The 19,270-nt window shown below is 36.4% G+C and overlaps 1 protein-coding gene across 3 annotated transcripts in view; it reads right to left on the bottom strand.

Moving 5' to 3' along the window:
• Positions 1 to 702: 702 nt before the first annotated feature.
• The window catches only part of LOC109072524 (gastrula zinc finger protein XlCGF8.2DB-like), a 32,437-nt gene continuing 13,869 nt past the window's right edge, over positions 703 to 19,270 (bottom strand). The window contains exons 1-3 of one of the 3 annotated variants that reach the window (XM_019088761.2): positions 14,691 to 15,693; positions 10,474 to 10,611; positions 703 to 1,768 (exon numbers count right to left, since the gene is read on the bottom strand). In XM_019088761.2, the coding sequence (XP_018944306.2) occupies positions 873 to 1,768; positions 10,474 to 10,558 (981 nt within the window). In that variant the 5' untranslated portion in view covers positions 10,559 to 10,611; positions 14,691 to 15,693 and the 3' untranslated portion in view covers positions 703 to 872. Of the gene's footprint in view, positions 1,769 to 10,473; positions 10,612 to 11,058; positions 12,962 to 14,002; positions 14,277 to 14,690; positions 15,697 to 19,270 lie in introns of those variants that run through there. The other 2 variants (XR_006154285.1, XM_042721028.1) reach the window with 2 other exon arrangements.

The following is a 19,270-nucleotide window of genomic DNA, read 5'->3' as shown; positions in this document are numbered from 1 at the left end:
GACATAGAAGACATGGTGCTTGCTTGGTCCAAGCCATGCAGTGCAGGTGTGTGATGCTGAAAGCGGAGAATCTGCATCTTGTGGGCAAGCCTCAGGAGATGCTACTGCTGCCTGATATGACTGCTTGCAGGCAGAGAAACGTTGTTTTAATTTCGTGTCATCTTAATTTTTTAAGTTATGTTACACATGTTGTGGACACAGTTGTACTCAGCTGTTAAATTCCGGAATCCAAAATGTCTTGAGTCCGTTGTTCATAATTGGACTCAAGCGCAGACTCGAATCTGAGTCCAAGATCCAGTACCCCAAATCTAGCAGTGCCACACAGCATGTTTTTAACCCTGCTGAACATACACCAGAGTCTCCTGATCTTCACTTCTGAGCTTCCTATAGCTCAGCGGTTTTCAATTCCAGTCCTGAAATCCAGATGTTTGTTCTTTTCAACCATAAGTGCAAGGACTGGAATTGAAAACCGCTGCTATAGATCACAAAAGACACATATAAGGGCCTAAGTTTGCATGACATTTCGGATGCTTCAAAGTGTGATGGCAAAACCATTTTTTATTACATTAAGCAAAACAAAATTCTCTTTCTCCTCAGTGAATGTGATTTTTGTAAATTTCTTAGTGATTTTGATTTTTTTAAGGAAAATGAATTTTTTTTAAAGATTTGGTTTCAATGAATGATGTTTCAGTTTTTTTTGAGATTTGGTTCTCCTTTAAGTTCACAGGAGGATTGTTTCTCAAACTCTTTCCACAGGGATGGCACATGAAAAGCTTGTAATAACTAGCAGTGGATACCTGATTCCTGTCTGTGAAACTCCTTCCACACTGATAACATATAAACCAGTTCTCTTTTGAGTCCTCATGTGTTGATTAAGATTGTGTCGATTCTATGCAGTGTAAATTTCTCATGTGCCTGTTAAGGTTTCCTTTTAGAGTAAAAGTTTTTCCACACTGTTGGCAGGTGAAAGGGTTCTCCCCAGTGTGAACTCTCACGTGGTAACTAAGGTCTCCTTTTTGGTCGAAACTTTCTCCACACTGATGGCACATATAAGGCTTCTCTCCCGTGTGAATTTTCATGTGTCTGTTAAGGCTTACTTTTTGATTGAAACCTTTTCCACACTGTTGGCAGGTAAATGGACTCTCTCCAGTGTGAATCCTCATGTGGACTCTAAGGCTTCCATGCTCACTGAAACTCTTTCCACACTGTTGGCAGGTGTAAGGCTTCTCTCCAGTGTGAATTCTCATGTGTCTTTTAAGACCTACTTTTTGAGTAAAGCTTATTCCACACTGTTGGCAGGTGAAAGGGTTCTCCCCAGTGTGAGTTCTCATGTGCACTTTAAGGTTTCCATGTTGACTGAAACTCTTTCCACACTGTTGGCAGGTGTACGGCTTGACTCCAGTGTGCATCCTCATGTGCCTGTTAAGGTTTCCTTTTTGGGTATATCCTATCCCACACTGTTGGCAGGTGAAAGGGTTCTCCCTAGTGTGAACTCTCTTGTGCAAATTAAGGTTTTCTTTTCTATTGAAACTTTTTCCACACTGTTGGCAGGTGAAAGGCTTCTCTCCAGAGTGAATCCTCTTGTGCCTGCTAAGTATGCCTTTTTGAGTGAAACTGATTCCACACTGTTGGCAAGTGAAACGCTTCTTTCCAGAGTGAATTTTCATGTCGATTTTAAGGTTTCCATGTTCACTGAAGCTCTTTTCATATTGTTCTTCCTCTACTATTTCATTCAGTACTTTGCACTCTCCTTTCAGAAGCATGAGGTCTAAGGTGAAAAAAGGCAAATGAAAGTCACTTCCAGATTAACAGACATCAAAAAACAGACATCAATACATTAACGAACATGTATGCTAGATAGTACATACACTATGCATGGGTTCGTACAGGTGCTTGAATTCCTTGAAAATGCATGATTTTAATGTAGTGTTTCCAAGGTTTAAAATGCTTGGATTTGAGATTACGTGCTTGAAACTGCTTGAAAATGCAGTTGCATTGGTTTCATAATAATTTGCTTGGTTACAATTTATTTCAATAGTCAACTTTAAACATTCTGCTAACTATAAGTAACTTTGTAACTACATATATATATCAACTACATATCAACTATATATCAACTAATTCTCATTCATTTGCAACTACATGTCTACTAACTCTCAGAGTAGACTGTTAGGGTAGGTTTAGGTTTAGTGTTAGGGGTAGGTTTAGGATTAGTATAAGTTGACAATAAGTTGACAAAGAAAGTGTTATAAGATATTAAGTAGACAGTCTACTAATACTCTACTAACTGCTAGTTGACATGTAGCTGCAAAGTTACTTACTGTTAGTAGAATGTCTAAAGTGGACTATCGAAATAAAGTGTTACCATTTGCTTTCTTACAGAATCGTTTTTATAATATTTTTACATTGAATAAGCCTAATTACTTTGCATAAAATGAAAACAGGTCAACTCGTGTCTGCTGGTGTGGCTATAAGGTGATCTGCTGGTCTTTATTGATGTGCGCCCTCTGATGGAACAGCGGTGCTTTTCTCAAAAGCATCGTTAGCTAACTATGGTAGTTAGTTCCACTGAAATCTATTGGTCACGATGGAACTTGCGACCATAGTTGCTTTTGGGGAAACGCACCTCAGAGCGGAGATAAAATCATGTCGAGATGTTGGTGCTTCAGTCAGCCTTGGCTTGAAAATGACAAATACAAAAAAAATTTTTTAAAGCCAACTAAATACTTGAGTACTTTTTTTTTTTCCATGGAAGATTCTGTGTTTTCGAGCCATATAAAAGCTTAATCAAAATGCCCCTGCTCAGTTAAACTAAATCTTTTAAAGGGGTCATATGATGCAATTTCAATTTTTCCATTCTCTTTGGAGTGTTACAAGCTCTTGGTGCATAAAGAAGATCTGTGAAGTTGCAAAGACTAAAGTATCAAATCCAAAGAGATATTCTTTATAAAAGTTAAGGGTCAACCACACCCCCCAAAACGGCTCGTTATAACACACCCCCACATCTCTATGTCACTATGTAGGAAGATTTATATAACGCAGACCAGATGTTCACGCAAAGAAAGAAGGTGTAACGTTTATTCTCTCTGTTGCCACTGCTGCCATGTTGAGGCGTCGCTGTGTGTTTTATTGAAGTGAAACTTTTTTTTTTTTTTTCCAAAGGGGGAAAAAATTGGAATTAGTTGTTTAGTTTTTTTTTAAAACTGTTTTATATTATTGTAAACCAAATGTTCAGATGTGTGCTGCTTGAGGATGAGGACTGTTTCCTGAACCAGTAGCCTGCAATGCGTCTGTGGCACAAAGGCAGTTTCTATAAAGTTGGGCAGTTCAAACTTTGCAAGGACAGTCTGGCGCTTCTGACTTAGTCTGTAGGACCTTTTTTTTATATTTAAATAATTTGCCACTGATGATTCAAACGTGAGTTTTGAACAGTAGAGTAGGCTTGTTGTTTGTTGTTTCTCAGATCACAAATGCAGACATGGTTTTATGTTTACGCAACGCGATTTGCAACGCAATGCGTAAAAAGACAGTATAAGTCATTATAATCAGTAATTATGTCCCCACTGGTTGCAACAAATGCCTCGTTTGTAATGGGTTTTATTTGTTTTGTCTCGTCTGATGTCCGGATCGTGAACAAATCTTTCTATTTAACCAGATCTTCTTAGTGAACCAGATGAACCAGTTCACTAAATCTATCTGAATCGTTTGAAATGGTTCGCGTCTCCAGTACGCACTAATCCACAAATAAATTCAGTTATTCGTTTTATAAATGCACCTTACACTCCCTCTGATGCGAAATATAATAAATTTAAGAGTTATTCAGTTACTCCTAACAGTACATTGACTGAACTGCTAAAAGAAAGCGATGATGGGATGTGCACGAGCAGAGCAGCTGGACTGAGTCTCATGCTGCTGCTGGCCTGGGAGACGGCATATTATATTAAGAGGCTTAACATTTCCGTCACACGCTGGAGGCATTCAGCCAATCACAATGCACTGAATAGCTGGCCAATCAGAGCACACCTCGCTTTTCAGACCGATAAGCCTTGTAAAAATCGAAGCATTTCAGAAGGTAGGGCATAGAGGAGAAACTATAATGTACATTATATGTAAAATACTGTTTTATTTTTTTACCTTAAACCGCATAAACACATTGCATTACACCAAATACACAAAATAATGTTCTTTTTAACAGCATATGACCCCTTTAAGACTGTTGCAATTAACGTGAAATCTGAAAATGAATGAAAAGTGTTGAAATCATCCGTTTCAGTGATGGGGAACATTTGTTGCTAGTTTTCTGTATGTGTTTTTATCCCAGATTGAATAACCATTTGTTTTTCATGCTACTAAAATAACCAATGTGAAGTGAATATGACTTGTCGTTTCCCCCACACAAAAACATAATCGACATTAAAGGTGTCATCGGATGCCCATTTTCCAGCACATTATTAGAAAGGCAATTTGCAAAGATTCATAACTGGGGGTGAAGCTAGATCACTAATGATTTGTGCGAACATAAATGCATTTAGGTAGATCAGGGCACATTCCCTTCAGAAACGTAATCCACTTCAGCGGCTCAGATGTTGGGAGTAAATGACGACTGTTATGTTCATTTTTACATCCAACAATAAAACACCTCAAAGTGCGCTTCACAAAAGGCTTATTGAAACAGTGACATCCAATGAATTGTATTTTCGAATGTCGCATGTTAAATCATTATTGTCGTATCTTTCAAACGCTGTTTCTAAACTGTCCTATCACAATAACAATATTTTATTGCTGTCATGAACGGCTTTTATTGGACAAGGTCCTACTCTCTTTACGTAATGTTACATTGCTCTTTTTGCAATGCATTGCTATGCCAGACCTACTATACTGTACACAGCCACGGCCTGTTAGCAAAATGCATCAATTTTTAAAAGAAAAAAGGCAGAAGATTCAGAAACTCCTTCCACTTCTAAGGCAGCAAAATGTAAATAATGCAAGTACAACCCAGACCATATTAAATATGGATTCACTGTCAGACAAAAACACAGTGTGTTGAGTGTGGCGAGGTCTTAGCAAAGGAGTCCATGAAGCCATCCAAACTAGAACGTCACCTACAGACTAAACATCCAACATGTGTGGGTAAACCTGTGGATTACTTTGTATGAAAGCGAGACCTACTTAAAAGACAGCAAAGTAGTACTGTGTCGCTCATGACAGCTTCAAAAAGCACCCTGAAGGCAAGTTATCTGGCAGCTGGCCACATCGCCCGTGCTAAGAAATCGTTTCATATCGCTGAAGAGCTAGTTATCCCATGTGCAGTTGACATGTGCCGTGAGGTACTAGGGGAAAGTGCTGCAAACAAGATAAAAGAAATCCCACTCTTCAACGACATTGTCTCCAGGCAGATTATAGACATGAGTGATGATATTGAAACGCAACTTTTGGATCGAGTGCGAGCAAGCCCCTTGTTTGTCATTCAAATCGACCAATCAACAGATATTTCAAACATGGCATTGTTGCTGGGAAGATGCAACACCTGAGGATCTACTGATGTGTAACGATGGCAAAAGTTCTTAATCGTCTTTTCGAAATGTGCAAGAAGATGCACACATTTCTGGAGGAGAAACGGTCTCCCCTGGCAAAGCATTATATGGAGGCTGAATTTCTTGTGAAACAGGCATACATGTCAGATATCTTTGACCAGCTAAACCAGGAGTGTCAAACTCAATTCCTGGCGGGCCGGAGCGCTGCATAATTTAGATTCAACCCTAATTAAACACACCAGAATTAAGTCTGTCAGGCTTATTTGAAAGCTACAAGGTATCTGTGTTGACGCAGGGTTAGAACAAAACTCTACAGGGCTCCGGCCCTCCAGGAATTGAGTTTGACACCCCTGAGCTAAACCTATCCTTTCGGGGAAAAACAACGGTGTTTTCTTGATGGCTGACAAAATTGAAGCATTCAAACGGAAGTTGGTATTGTGGGAGAAGAGAGTGCAGGAGAACATTTTTGACATGTTTACTAACCTTACTGATGTTCTGATGTTACTGAATTCCCTCACATCAGCACCGACACAAAGAGAATTGTCCTGGACTACTTGACCAGACTAACACAGAAATTCTCTGATTATTTTTCCAACGACCAAGGAGTTGGGAATGCGTGGATTCATGATCCTTTTTCAGTAGACCCAAGTGATGTGGATGTTGTACTTCCCATTAATTAATCCCATTAACACAGTTTGTGGAACTTGCATCTGACGGCAGCCTGCAGCTTGCTTTTTGCAAGACAGACCTGAGCTCCTTCTGGATTCAAACCGGACACGAATATCCAGAACTTGCAGATCGTGCAACAAAGTTTCTCTTACCGTTTAGCATTAGCTATCTTTACAAGTCGGGATTTTCAACAGTGACTGCAACGAAAACAAAAACCAGGAATAGGCTGACAACAGCTAGTTTGTGTGAGACACTACGAGTGGCCCTTTCCCCAATTCCAGCGCATCTGGAAATCATCATTTCAGAGTGGCAGTCTCCAATGTCACATTAACGCGAGTAAAAATAAATCAGTTTGCCTCATTATTGAAGTGTTTGTGTGTTTTCGTGAAATTAATTATAATAAGCATATACGGTGTAGCATAGGTCTAAAGAGGCATTTCAATTATTTATTTATTTCCAGCCTTAGTGGGTGGTATGACTTGCATACAAAAAATTAGTGGGTCGCAGTAGGCAAAAGGTTGAGAAACCCTGGCTTAGAAGACATTTTTGTCTACATCTGCTCTGGCGTTGAAACAATGGTGGACTGATTAGAGCTCACTTAGGGTAGGTCTAAGGTACGACGGCCGTGTCAATCAACAATCGTGGGAGGGGTCTGTCTGTGTGACGTCACATTTCAAGCCGTTCTCAGCTTCTTGTCTGTGAGAAAGTGATTATGATTTATCAGGATTTTTTTAAAAAAACCTGGTTGGATTTTTATCATTACAGGGTGGTTGTGTACACATACTGCCAACACACATTTCAGTTCAAACAACATGTAAAAGTGCATTTTGCATTTGATGAACCCTTTAATCGTAATTGTCACATCGGCTTGTATCAAATTTTAAGACATAAAAAGACTTGAATGTCTTAAATGGTACAAGAAAAGACTTTAAGGTCTTAAAACTTAAGTAAAGAGGGTAAGATAAGATTTATGGTACTTGAAAGTTGTGTTTAAACTTTATAAGGGTATGAATAAACATTGCAAGTTCAAAATGTGGCGTGGGTGTTTTGATATGAAAGTATCTCTGAAGGGAACCACCTGCCCTAAGAAAAGTTTTGATGGCATTTTCATTTATCTTGCCTACGTATAATGTTTGATTATGTAGTGTTAGTGAGTGCATTGTTGTTTTATGCACTTATGTATTTGCGGTTTTTATTCAGAACAATGCAAAAATTTCTAATGTGCCTTCAAAAAAACAAATGATTAAAGTAAGATGTTTGTTTTAAATTAAGCTGCTAATTTATACTTTTGATTCATCCCTTTTCTTAAAAATAGTTTAAAGCAGGAGTTCTCAAAGTCTATGTTCAAAGGTCCAAATCTGAATTTTCATCGGTGTCAAAGGTCCGGACCGGAACAATTGGTTATTACAAAACTTGTTTTTAATAAACATACATAACATGCGTAACAAATAAACACTAATTTAAAAAAAATAAAATAAAGTCCCCTTTGCATTCGAAGTACATAAATAAAAAGTGCAAAAAAAAGGGTCAGCAATAGAGGTCGACCGACAAGGGTTATTCTCTGGCCGATGCCAATATTTAGAAATTAGGTCAGCCGATGGCCAATATATGATACTGGATTTTTGGCGGATATGTTTGTCCGATTTTTTTCTTTTTATCTCATAAGAGAGAGTATGAGTTAATGTTTATTGCAGGGCACAAGATGGTAATAGTAGTAGTAGTAGCCTAATTAATTGTTATAATACATGGCTCAAAACTTAAGCATCTTCTCAAAACAGTTCTGAAGCATGCTTTTTGTTTGTTTGCTGACAGACACCAGTGTTTCCCAAAGACTTGCAAATGCAAATCCATTCTCTGCCAGCAGGAGGCGCTGTTGAAGCGGGAGATATAGCGGTTTCCCCAGTAACGGCTGTAATCAAATTAGCGCTTCACTCACAAACATAGATATGTATGCTCACAAACACTACTTTATCAGGCATTGAAGGAAATACGAAATGAAACTGACATCGAAGCTTTTCTGAAGACGGTTGGTTATTTTCAAAGGTATATTCATATAAAAACACCCGCACTGCATTTTGATTTTGAAACGTGCAGTGCTCAGTTTATTCAACGAAGTATAAGCCTTTTGGAAAATCTGTTTGTGGCAGTCATTTATGATATTGTGATGGTCGCCACAAATAACTCAATGTATAGGAAACTTGGACACTGCTATAAATCAAATGGCCATAATCTAAGTAAAAAAATAAAAAATACTTATACTAGCGGTGAAATGTCGCCCTAATATGTCAAACATACGTTCACTGGATGTCATGACAGCAGATGTCATGAAGGAAAAGTTTCAATATCTCGTCTTCGCTTTTGTTTCGGAACCATCTTCAAAAAGACATTAAAAAAACGAAACAAATGATTTACAAGTTTAACATGCGTTTATCAAAGAATATAATTAATGCTCTTGAAATATGAAATGGAGGTGGGTCCGGACTTTGAGAAGCACTGGTTTAAAGCCTGAAATGTGAGGTTTACCACTGTATAAAACTTTTTGTATTTGTAAGATAAAGAAATAATTATATTTGTATTATGCTACCATGTAAGTTGGGCTGTTTAACATATTGTGTTCGCACTCATGCTCCTAAATACAGTTTCAAGCTCGCTATATATCTATATTTAGTCACAAATGCGAGTACTGTCGAGCCTTGTCTATGCTAATTCACAAATTACCTTAAACATGATACACAGTGTTTACTTTAGACTGTCGGATTCAAAACAAAACTAAACAAAAAATAGATAAATTAATAAAAAAATTGTGCCTACACAAGTCCAAAAGAAAAACATTCTGGTAAGAGTGCTTTACGACAAGAAGCACTTCAGAAAAGTTGAAATTGCATTTATCAGTTCTCATGGGATCTTGCAAACTCCATCCAACCCTGGATATTTTATATAATTTTGAGTGCACAAAATTAGTGCACAAACCCAAACATGTGGCTCTTTAAAGCACATGCAAATAATGTAATTTTGTGATTGCGAGTAAGTGCAGTGTCCTGTGAGAGTACCACTACTGCTGAGTTAACATCTGTTGTAAATGTATTGTGGTACAGCATCTTGAGACGGAGGTGGCAGAAGTGCAACTGTCAGAATGTGCGCTGTAGCAGGATACTAGGATATGTCTTCAATATTTTAATCTTCACGATCAATAACCGTGCTATCACACACCCCTAGTTTATGGTAATGATCTTTTTTCCCCTGATATTTTTATCTAGAGCCAAATGTGCTTCATTCAAGCCATATTTGTTCTGTGCGTGTTGCTTCCCTCTACTGTTAAAGCCTTGCCGGTTAAACATTTCATTCATGTGCCTGTCAAACAGCTCCTGACTACTGGACTACTTTATCTTTTACATCTGAATGTGCTAATGCTGTTGAAACACACATATACACACTTTTGGTTATGTCTAAAATGAAAGTAAACAGTTGAGAATAAAAGTCATATACACCTGGGACGGCATGAGGGTGAGTAAATGTGAGAATTTAATTTTTGGGTGGACTAGCCAGATGTGATACAGAGGCTAGAAACATGCAGACAGAAAACAAATGTGTGTTAAATTAATGATGAGTGACAGCATTAAAATATACAATGCTGACATTTTGAGAAGGCCACTTTTTGTGTTGTGTATTCAATGCATGTCTGAAACAATAATTGACATTTAATTATTTATTTGTGGCATTTAGAGTTTTTTTTTCTTTTCAGGTATTGATATGTAATTATTTGTGATTATTTAGAATATTTTTTGTGCATTTAGCCATTACACCTCATAGACAGCTAATGATTTGATCAAAACTGTCAAAAGTAATGAATCAACCTTTTTTTGGAAAAAGCAAGTTTGTTACTTCAATATGCTTCTTCAAATTCATGGACACAAACATCACTGGGACTCACAAGTCAAGCGCATATTTCTATAGCACCATTTACCATATTTAACAGGTCTAAGATGGTAGAAAAAAAAAGAAAAAACAAATTAACAAGTACTTAAGTTGAAATAAAATTTAAAGTGGTTAAAAAAATACCAGTTTTTCTTCAGAAATGTAATCAAGTACAAGTACAAGAAAATTACATTTACATTGTACTTGAGTCAACTACAAATCTCTCAAAGCAATAAGTACAATAATCTAGTAAAATTTCTAAAGTATTTAAAACCCCTGGACATGCTTCAAAAATATTATACACTCCTGCAGTGATTGACATTTTAATAAGGATCAAATAAGAATGAAAACCAACCTGTGTGTTCCTCAGTATCTTCATGTTTGACTCTGAACGTTTCTTCAATCCTCACGTCTTCACTCTCCTCTTTAATAAACGCCATCTTTATAACAGTGTGTGGATCTCAGCAGGAGGCTTTCTCTGTGTTTGGACACTCTGTCATGATTGAGATGAGAATAATTAACAGAAATAAAAATAAATGCACACTAAATCTCTGGGTGCGTCTCAATCTGCTCACTAGTTCGGTAATCAGCACACTGGTAAGGGAGTCAGTCAGAGTGAGAGTTAAAGGGGTAAAAAATGTAAATTTGATGTTTATCTGCTTACCCCCAGAGAATCCAAGATGTAGGTGACTTTGTTTCTTCAGTAGAACACAAACAGAGATTTTTAACTCAAACCGTTGCAGTCTGTCAGTCACATAATGGAAGTGGATGGGAATCACGGCTTTGAGAGTCAAAAAACATACACAGACAAATCCAAATTAAACCCTGTGGCTCGTGACGATACATTGATGTGTAAAGACACGAAACGATTGGTCTGTGCAAGAAACTGAACAGTATTTATATAGTTTTTTACCAGGCTGCAACGGCTGAAGCTAAAAATCATAATTTGTGTTCTACTGAAGAAACAAGGTCACCTACATCTTGGATTCTCTGGGAGTAAGCAGATAAACATCAAATTTTCATTTTTGGGTGAACTACCCCTTTAATGTCCTTAAATGACAAACCCCCAGATTCACAGACAAGGCTCAAGTCTAGTAAAGGCCTTTCCACACTAAGCGCAAAAAAAGTGAAACAAATATCAGACACGATGAATAAAATGGAGTGCGGCACCTTGTGTTGAGGCACCGAATACGTCTCGGTCAGCACCACCTGCCGTTTAGGCGTCAAATTGAAGACATTTGTTTCGCCGTTGATGTGAATACTCAATTCGCCAGACATTTGTTTCACTTTTTCACATCACTACCAGTGTGGAGAGACCCTCAAATTAATGTTTGAGCTGTTCCAGCTGAAAGAAACTTGCACTGACTGATCTTACAATATGTCAGTGTCTTTGTTTTGTCTCAAGATGCTCACTACCAGTAAAGGTGTTTTTTTTTTCTTAGGCATGTTTATAAAAAAACAACTTAAATAATTGGTCTTAATCCTGGCCTAACCTAAGCCCTGTCTGTGAAACCAGGCCCTGATTAGACAAAACTAAAAACTGGCAAAACAAATAAATATGAAATTATTTAATATTTAGACATTTATGTGTTTATGGTTTACATTTGTATTGTAATTGTTTGTAGATCACATCTAACAGATTGCACTTTGATCAAAACTATTTATTTGTAAAAGTTGTCATTTACTAGGGGTGTGACGATAAATCGATTTGTGGATTGATTCTGTGATTTTCTGAATGCATCGGGATTTTCTCTGGAGTCGATGCAGAGCTTAGTTTTTAACAGCAGATGGCACTGTATGCTTTAGAAACAGTTGTACTCTGTTCCTTATACATACCCCTTGAACATAAAATAATCCTTCACACAGTTCTAAAAGGTTGAAGCGAATTACAAGGATGTTCACAGTGGGCTGTTTACATTATTCTTGTGTCATAAAAGCAAAGGTGCAAGTACATTTAAACACTTACATTACTCAGCCGAACGCAAAAGCAGTCTTCTTCATGAGCATTTGAGTATGCAGTTTAAAAACTAGCCTAGAGCGCCATCTGCTGTTAAAAACTAAGCTCAGAATAGATTCCAGAGAGAATTGTGATGCATTTGGAAAATCCCAGAATCGATCCACGAATCGATATATCGTCGCACCCCTAGTATTTACACTGTTTTATCCATCAGCGCGTGTCATCAGCGTGCGGTGAATCAAGCGATTTGAAACAATTACGGATTCAGAAGCAAAAATGGTGCAAAATGCATGTGGCTTTCACAATGGCCTCTGCTTTCTCAGGTGTAAGAGCCATCACCCGCCTATAGACTCGCCACTGATTGGAGAGTATGCTAAAGACATTATCCACTACTGGAAAGAGCCTCATCAGATTTATTTTGCAGCGGGAAAGCTTCATCTACAACAAAGACATGTGGCATAGGCCCAAGGCTTTCTGTCCACTGGAATGCCAAGTTTTTCCTCTTTCAATCTTTTCCCCAAAGAGGAACAGGAAAATACTCCTCCATCACTGTTTCATCCGAAAGCTCCAACATCAATAGCATGAAACAGATAATGTGCATCAACTAACACCAGGAGGACAATAGAGCGCGTTCCCTTATAGTTGAAATGTAATGATCCAGAGTTTGGTGGAGCTTGTAACACAACATGCTTGCCATCAATAGCTCCAGTGAAGTCTGGAAAGTTCCACTTCCACCCAATCTTGTGTTTCTGGTTCTGGCATATATTCGTTCACCAACACATCCCAGTTTAACCTGGTGACCTCATCCACGATTGTTGCTACGGTTGAAGTTCCCACTCTGTGGCTGAAAGCTATGTTCACAAATGAGTCTCCAGTTGCCAGAAACCTGTAATGAAAAAAACACAACATTGGGTATCATGCATCTAAATCATATAAATTAACATTAACATCATGATACTCTATAAAGCTGCTTTGAAGCCATGTGTATTGTGAAAAGGACTATACAAATAAATCTGACATTATGTATTCATGTATAGGCTAATTCTCACATTTTTCCATTTTTCACTGTTTTCCTCTGGATAGCTGAAGAAGTGAGGAAAAAATATAATATATTATAATATATACCGTATATATAAAAGAGAGAAAAGCTGTGAAAGAGAAAAGAGTGGGTCAGAAGCAGACAGCCAGTGAAAAGGTGAAGACAGCAGGAACTTTATTTTGAGTCGCGTGTACTTGAAAAGTCAAATCTCATTTAATGTGTTAACTAACATGAACAATGAGCATTTATTACAGTATTTATTAATTTTTATTTACATTAGTTAATACAAATACTGTTGTTCATTGTAAGTTGACCGTGCATAAACTAATGTTAACAAACACAACTTTTGGTTTTAATAGTCCATTAGTAAATGCTGAAATTAATATGAACTAAGATTAATAAATGCAGTAGAAGTAGGCTATTGTTTATTCTTAGTTTGTTAACTGAAGTAGTTAACAAAAGAAACATAATTGTAAATTGTTTCCAAAATACTGTTCAAATTGTTACTGCCTTCAGTTATTAATTTAGAATTAATATAAAAATGCATTAAAACACTATGAAATGTATAATCAGTAATAAAAAGTTAATTAAAAAGAAATATATATTAATAAAATACAAAATAGAATTATATTTGTTCTTTTTATGTAATATTTATTTAACCAGGAAAATGTGACAACATTAAGTGTAACATTTTTTAGTTATGTTTTTACCAAATCAAAATAACCCAACTGCAGTTTGATTGTGATTAATTGAAATGCACAATGAAAATACTAGATTTCTGAAAATTGTTAAAATTTTAAAATTTGTTTTTGCAAATGACCTATATAACTTACTAATTTTTTTTTTTTTTTATGAGTTATCAAACTGTAATGAAGTTATTATGTTTACCTGAGACAGATGGAGAACCGCTCCTTTGAACGGATGGGTTTCCTCATGTTTGTGTCTGTCCGTGTTGGCACCTTCTCATGAAGTAGTTCAAAAAGTTCAAGGGTTAGCATGAAGTAGCTCTTGAACCTGAGACGGTCGTTGTAAAGTTCTTGAACCAAATGATGATGGTTTCCCTGCTCTTCTCGGTTAAGGAGTAGGTCACGTACACATTTTGTCTTCCTTTTTTTATGAGCACACCAATAAGACGTTTTTGCATTTCCAGCAAGCCCTGTGCCTGCGATGCATTGTTTAGGTTCAATTAATCTTCTAAATGTTTCTTTAAAATTATATTATGCTCTAAAGGCAAATCTTCAAAAACAACTCCACTTGTGCCAAACAAAAAATGTAAATAATAATGACAATAATTAATGACAGAATGGCACAAACACAAATTTCTGCTGTTTTATTTAGTTTTTAGTAAATACAAATTGTGACGATTGTAACTATGGAAACGTTCCATGTGAAAGGGCCTTTACTTGTGTGGATGTGCTTTACTCTCACAAAATAAGAGATATTAATGTCAGATTAAGTGTTACAATGTTATAATCAATATTAATGAATTAACTTTGCATCGCTTGTAAAACTATAAAACAGACTGAATGATTTGCATCGCTTTAAACACTGTAAAACAAAACAAAAACACACAAACCTTCAGCAGAAGCAACAGATGCAGAAGTGTGGCGCAGACGTATGACGTCACAACATCATACCAAAATAAAAGTCCTCTTCTTCAATGTTTTACAGCAGCTGCCACCTATAATGTTGCATTACTGCCACCTGCTGTTTTCACTTGACCTTAGTATTCATTCATTATATTTATCCTTCCAGTCCAGTCCTCCTTAAGAAATTAAACACTAATGTCCTTCCTTGGTCACCACTTGCACATCCTACTATACTTTTTACATTATATTCTTCTATATCTATTTCCCTTAGCTGATCCTTCAACTCTTGCCTTTCTTGTATAAATTTCTCGGATGATATAAAGATGTGTTTAATTGTTTCTTCCTCCTGGCATTCATCACATTATCCTGTTCGATGTTTTCCTAGCACATGAAGAGTCTTGTCAATGTCCAATCCTCAACCTACTTATTATTAGGGCTGGGAGTCGATTCCAAAAAGAATCGTTTCCTCGATTCCGGGGCGTTGGGAATCGAGAGTCGATTCCAAAGGTTGGATTCGATTCCATCAAGGGGAGTCGACTCCTCATTCAGAGTATTTTTCAGTTCAACAAAGCTTATCAATGGGAGTCTCTCAAACGGAAGGCTACATCCGACAAAAGCTGCACACATTTAAATTAACGAAAAAAGAAAAGAAAAAACAAAACAGAAAGAAAACGAGTCGGTACTGATCAATTGAATTTTAGGATGTAGGCTAGCCTTCCATTTTAGAAGCACAATTCACCAAAGCCTTAATTACAACAGTTGTGAGATAAAAGGTTATTATATATATAAAACGATTCAGAGGTTATTTTACGGTAGAACTGGCTTGTCCACAATTTTGAGCGGTTCATGACAGAATAGATCATGACGTCAATGAGGGTCTTGATCTTATTACCATCTAAAATACTATTTTTTAAAACATTTCTATCAGCCAATGTTAATTATAAAAGAACACGTCACGAGCATAGATCAGTGGCCGGGAGCGCATCTGATTAACAGATGAACCATGAGTTCTATCAGTTTTTAATGTTCTGGTTATTTAGTTTAAGTGTACAGTTTGTTAATATTGTGCAAAGTATACAAAGTAAACTTCTTCATTCAGCTCAACTGTGCACATTTCTTTTAGACACTTCATGTCTTATTTAATATATGCGATAAACGCATGTCCCTGCTGAGCTGGGCTATAACTAATTTCACGAGAAAAGCTGAAAAAACTAAACTTTTCATATCATCATTTTTTTTTACAAATTTTTTCAGCTTCATATTATATGAAGGATACATTATACGACCTAACCTGCAGTCATCATGATGAGATTAGGTTCCTTTAATCTAAGAAAAAAAAACAAGAATTGAAAAAGAATCGAAAACAACAGTGAGGAATCGATTCCCATCGATTCCAGGACCAGGAATTGGAATCGGAATCGATTCCTAAAACTGTGGAATTGAACAACCCTACTTATTATAACTTGTTCCCTCCTTTTATTCCCTTTCTTACTTTACTACTTTATTTTGGATTGAATACAAATTTCATGATTCCACCATAGACATAAGAAGTACCTAGACGCCTCATTGGCTGCTTTGAACCGTTGCATGTGATGGTGTAAATGGATGTAATCAGGTAAATGTTTTTCTGTTTTTTTTGTCTTAGCACTCTATACAGATATCAACTCCACAAAAAATTTAACTAATAATCCTTTATGGATTCAGTAAAACTTAACGCTACTGTGGTAAACTAATATGCACTGATACAGTGCACAGTAAAAATATAGTAAAAATTATATGTAATATTAAAAATTATATGTAGTGCAAATATAATATAATAGCAAGTATAACAGTAAAATAACATAAGTGATATAATAGATTTATAATAGCAAAAAATATATGTACAATACCATAATAAATAAATGAATAACAATAGATGAATAATAACAAGTAGAATATGTTATATCAAGGGTGTTAAAAAAAATCAAGGGTGTAATATTGTGCAAAAAGACAATAATGAAGAACTAGATTAAAAGGTTTGTCAAGACAAACTTTAGGTTGGCTTGAGACAGACTAGCTTGAAAGTTTAAAACAGTTGTAAAAGCTTGAAGTTTGAAATTTAAGATAAGTTAGCATGATTAGCAAGTTATTAACATAAGTATGTAGCTAACATGTCGTTAGCATGTTTCCAGCATGGTTAGCGTGTTGCTAGCATGATTAGCATGCAAAAGATCTTTTGGTGTGTGATTATTGACTGTTGTCGATGCGTGTATTGTTTTATAAGTCTGAGCATTCAAATGACATAAAAAAAAGAAAACTACCAGCTGCATTAGCCTACATTTGAATTCAGTTGCCACTATAAATAAAAAAATTCACATGCCCAAACAAATATTTACTCTTGCAGGTACATTATATCACTGCAGGCTTATTTAAGCAGTCATGAAAACTTCTCCAAGACAGCAAAATAAATAAAACCAACTCACCTTTAGAACGGTGGCAGTCTGCCTTAAAAATCAGCCCATAACGGCTAGCTGCAGATTTTAAAGGCTGTATGGAGCGCATGCGCCAAGGTGTGTAACACAAGAATAAGCAGTGTTGGGAAGTTACTCTGAAAATCTAATTAAATTACTGATTACTCCTTGTAAAAGTAATCACGTTACTGTTTTGATTACTTCATTTCAAAAGTAATTAGTTACATTAGATACATAGTCTTTGCTACTTTTATCTGTGGCCACATTAAAGAAATTTACATGAAATCCCAGCATAAACACTCCCGATAAATACTTGTTATTAAACATTCACAAAACACTGCTATTTTTAACTAAAGCAAGCATAGGCTTCTGCGTACATGGTTTGGCACAGCAGAATACCAGCAAATAGTGCTGCTTTTCTAAAAAGATGACATCTCAGTTCATCGCAATCTCACAAATCTCTGTTATAACACTAAACATATGTATAATGAATCTTTCATAATGTCTACAATTCGTGTGTTATAATTAGTGGATTCGTGAGCACGCACATTTCAGCACTGCACTCCTGCTGGCCATTGCGTTCCATTGCGTCTGCAAACACGTGTTACTTATAGCCTCAATAGAAACTCTGCCTACGCTCCCGCATGTTAATCATTTTTATTTTATATTGGTTCTTGCTGCTTTTGTGCAATAGATGAATAACAATTTATTTGTTTTAGATATTTTATGTTTAGATATTTCTATTTTGCGGGAGTCCAGTGATTCATTTTATTCTCCCACATCCCGCACACACACTCTGTTACATCGTGTCTCGCGAGAGTGCAGCTCTCTAATCCACTGTGCTACACCCTTTTTACAATCTAGATTATAAAACACTGCATTCTGTCAGCAATCTAACACGGCAGTAACGTATAGAGACCTCGGCTTGTAACTATACTCTAATTACTGTTTTGAAAATGATATCATGTTAAATTACTCCGTTATTAAAAAAGCAATCAAATTACAGTAACCCGTTACTAAGAAATGCGTTACTGCCCAACATGGAGTATAAGGAGCTAGCATGTTTGACCATTTCACTCTTGAGTGCTACGTCAAGTTAAAGGGTTAGTTCACCCGAGAATTAAAATTTGACCATCTTCTACTCACCCTTGAAGCATCCTAGGTGTATGTGACTTTCCGCTTTCAGAATAATCCAATCGAAGTTCTATAAAAAATTGTCCAAGCCTATCAATGAGGGTAAGCAGGTGTTTTCAACTGTTCAGAAGACATGATATAAAGTGTGTGCATCTGTAATAAAACGTCCCTCACACGGCTCCAGGGGGTGAATAAAGGCCCCCTGTAGCGAATCCATGCGTTTTTGTAAGATAAATATCCAGATTTCAAATGTAATAATCACTTTTTTTCTCACTTCTGCTGACTGTTCTAAGAATGTTTTCTATTCCTATTATGAGCCTTAATCATTTACAAGTAACATCAAAAGAACATTCCCATACGGTTGCTCTAAGAACATTTTCTCTATCCGTTACGAGAACCATAATTGTTTACAAGTAACATTATAAGAACGTTCCGAGACTGTTGTTCTAAGAATGTTCGTTTACAAGTAACATCAAAAGGATACTCAGAGACTATTGTTCTATGAACATTTTCTCTTCCCATTAAGAGAGCCTCAAACATGTATAAACAACATCAAAAGTATGTTTGCATTTGCAAACTGGAAGTATAAGCACTATGTTTCCCTTGTTGAGGTGAAAAGCAACAATGTTAATGTGCAACTTATGCCCAGGAAGAAAGAGTCTCTCCATTTCGGTGGAAAGATATTTGAATCTAGTCAAGAACCTAACATCATCACATGCCACCACAAAATTAGTGGCTAAGAACACAGGTGATAATGTGAGCTCAGCTTCAAAAGGAGGAGAAACATAATTTATATTTAGACTAGTTTGTTGGCCAGTTGTGGCCTGTGCAATAAATATTCAAAAGTTCTAAACCATCTATTGTGTTATACCACTATATTATTGATAGTATTTACTATAATATATTGAATTTGCTTTATAATAATAATTTATTCTATTTAGAGTCCATTTCATTCAACATTAATATTGGGGACATCCAAGTTA

The sequence above is a fragment of the Cyprinus carpio genome, chromosome B3 (assembly GCF_018340385.1).
Source record: "Cyprinus carpio isolate SPL01 chromosome B3, ASM1834038v1, whole genome shotgun sequence".
NCBI lineage: Eukaryota > Metazoa > Chordata > Actinopteri > Cypriniformes > Cyprinidae > Cyprinus > Cyprinus carpio.
The sequence above is the reverse complement of the archived record's forward strand: the minus strand, read 5'-3'. Positions and strand labels throughout refer to the sequence as shown.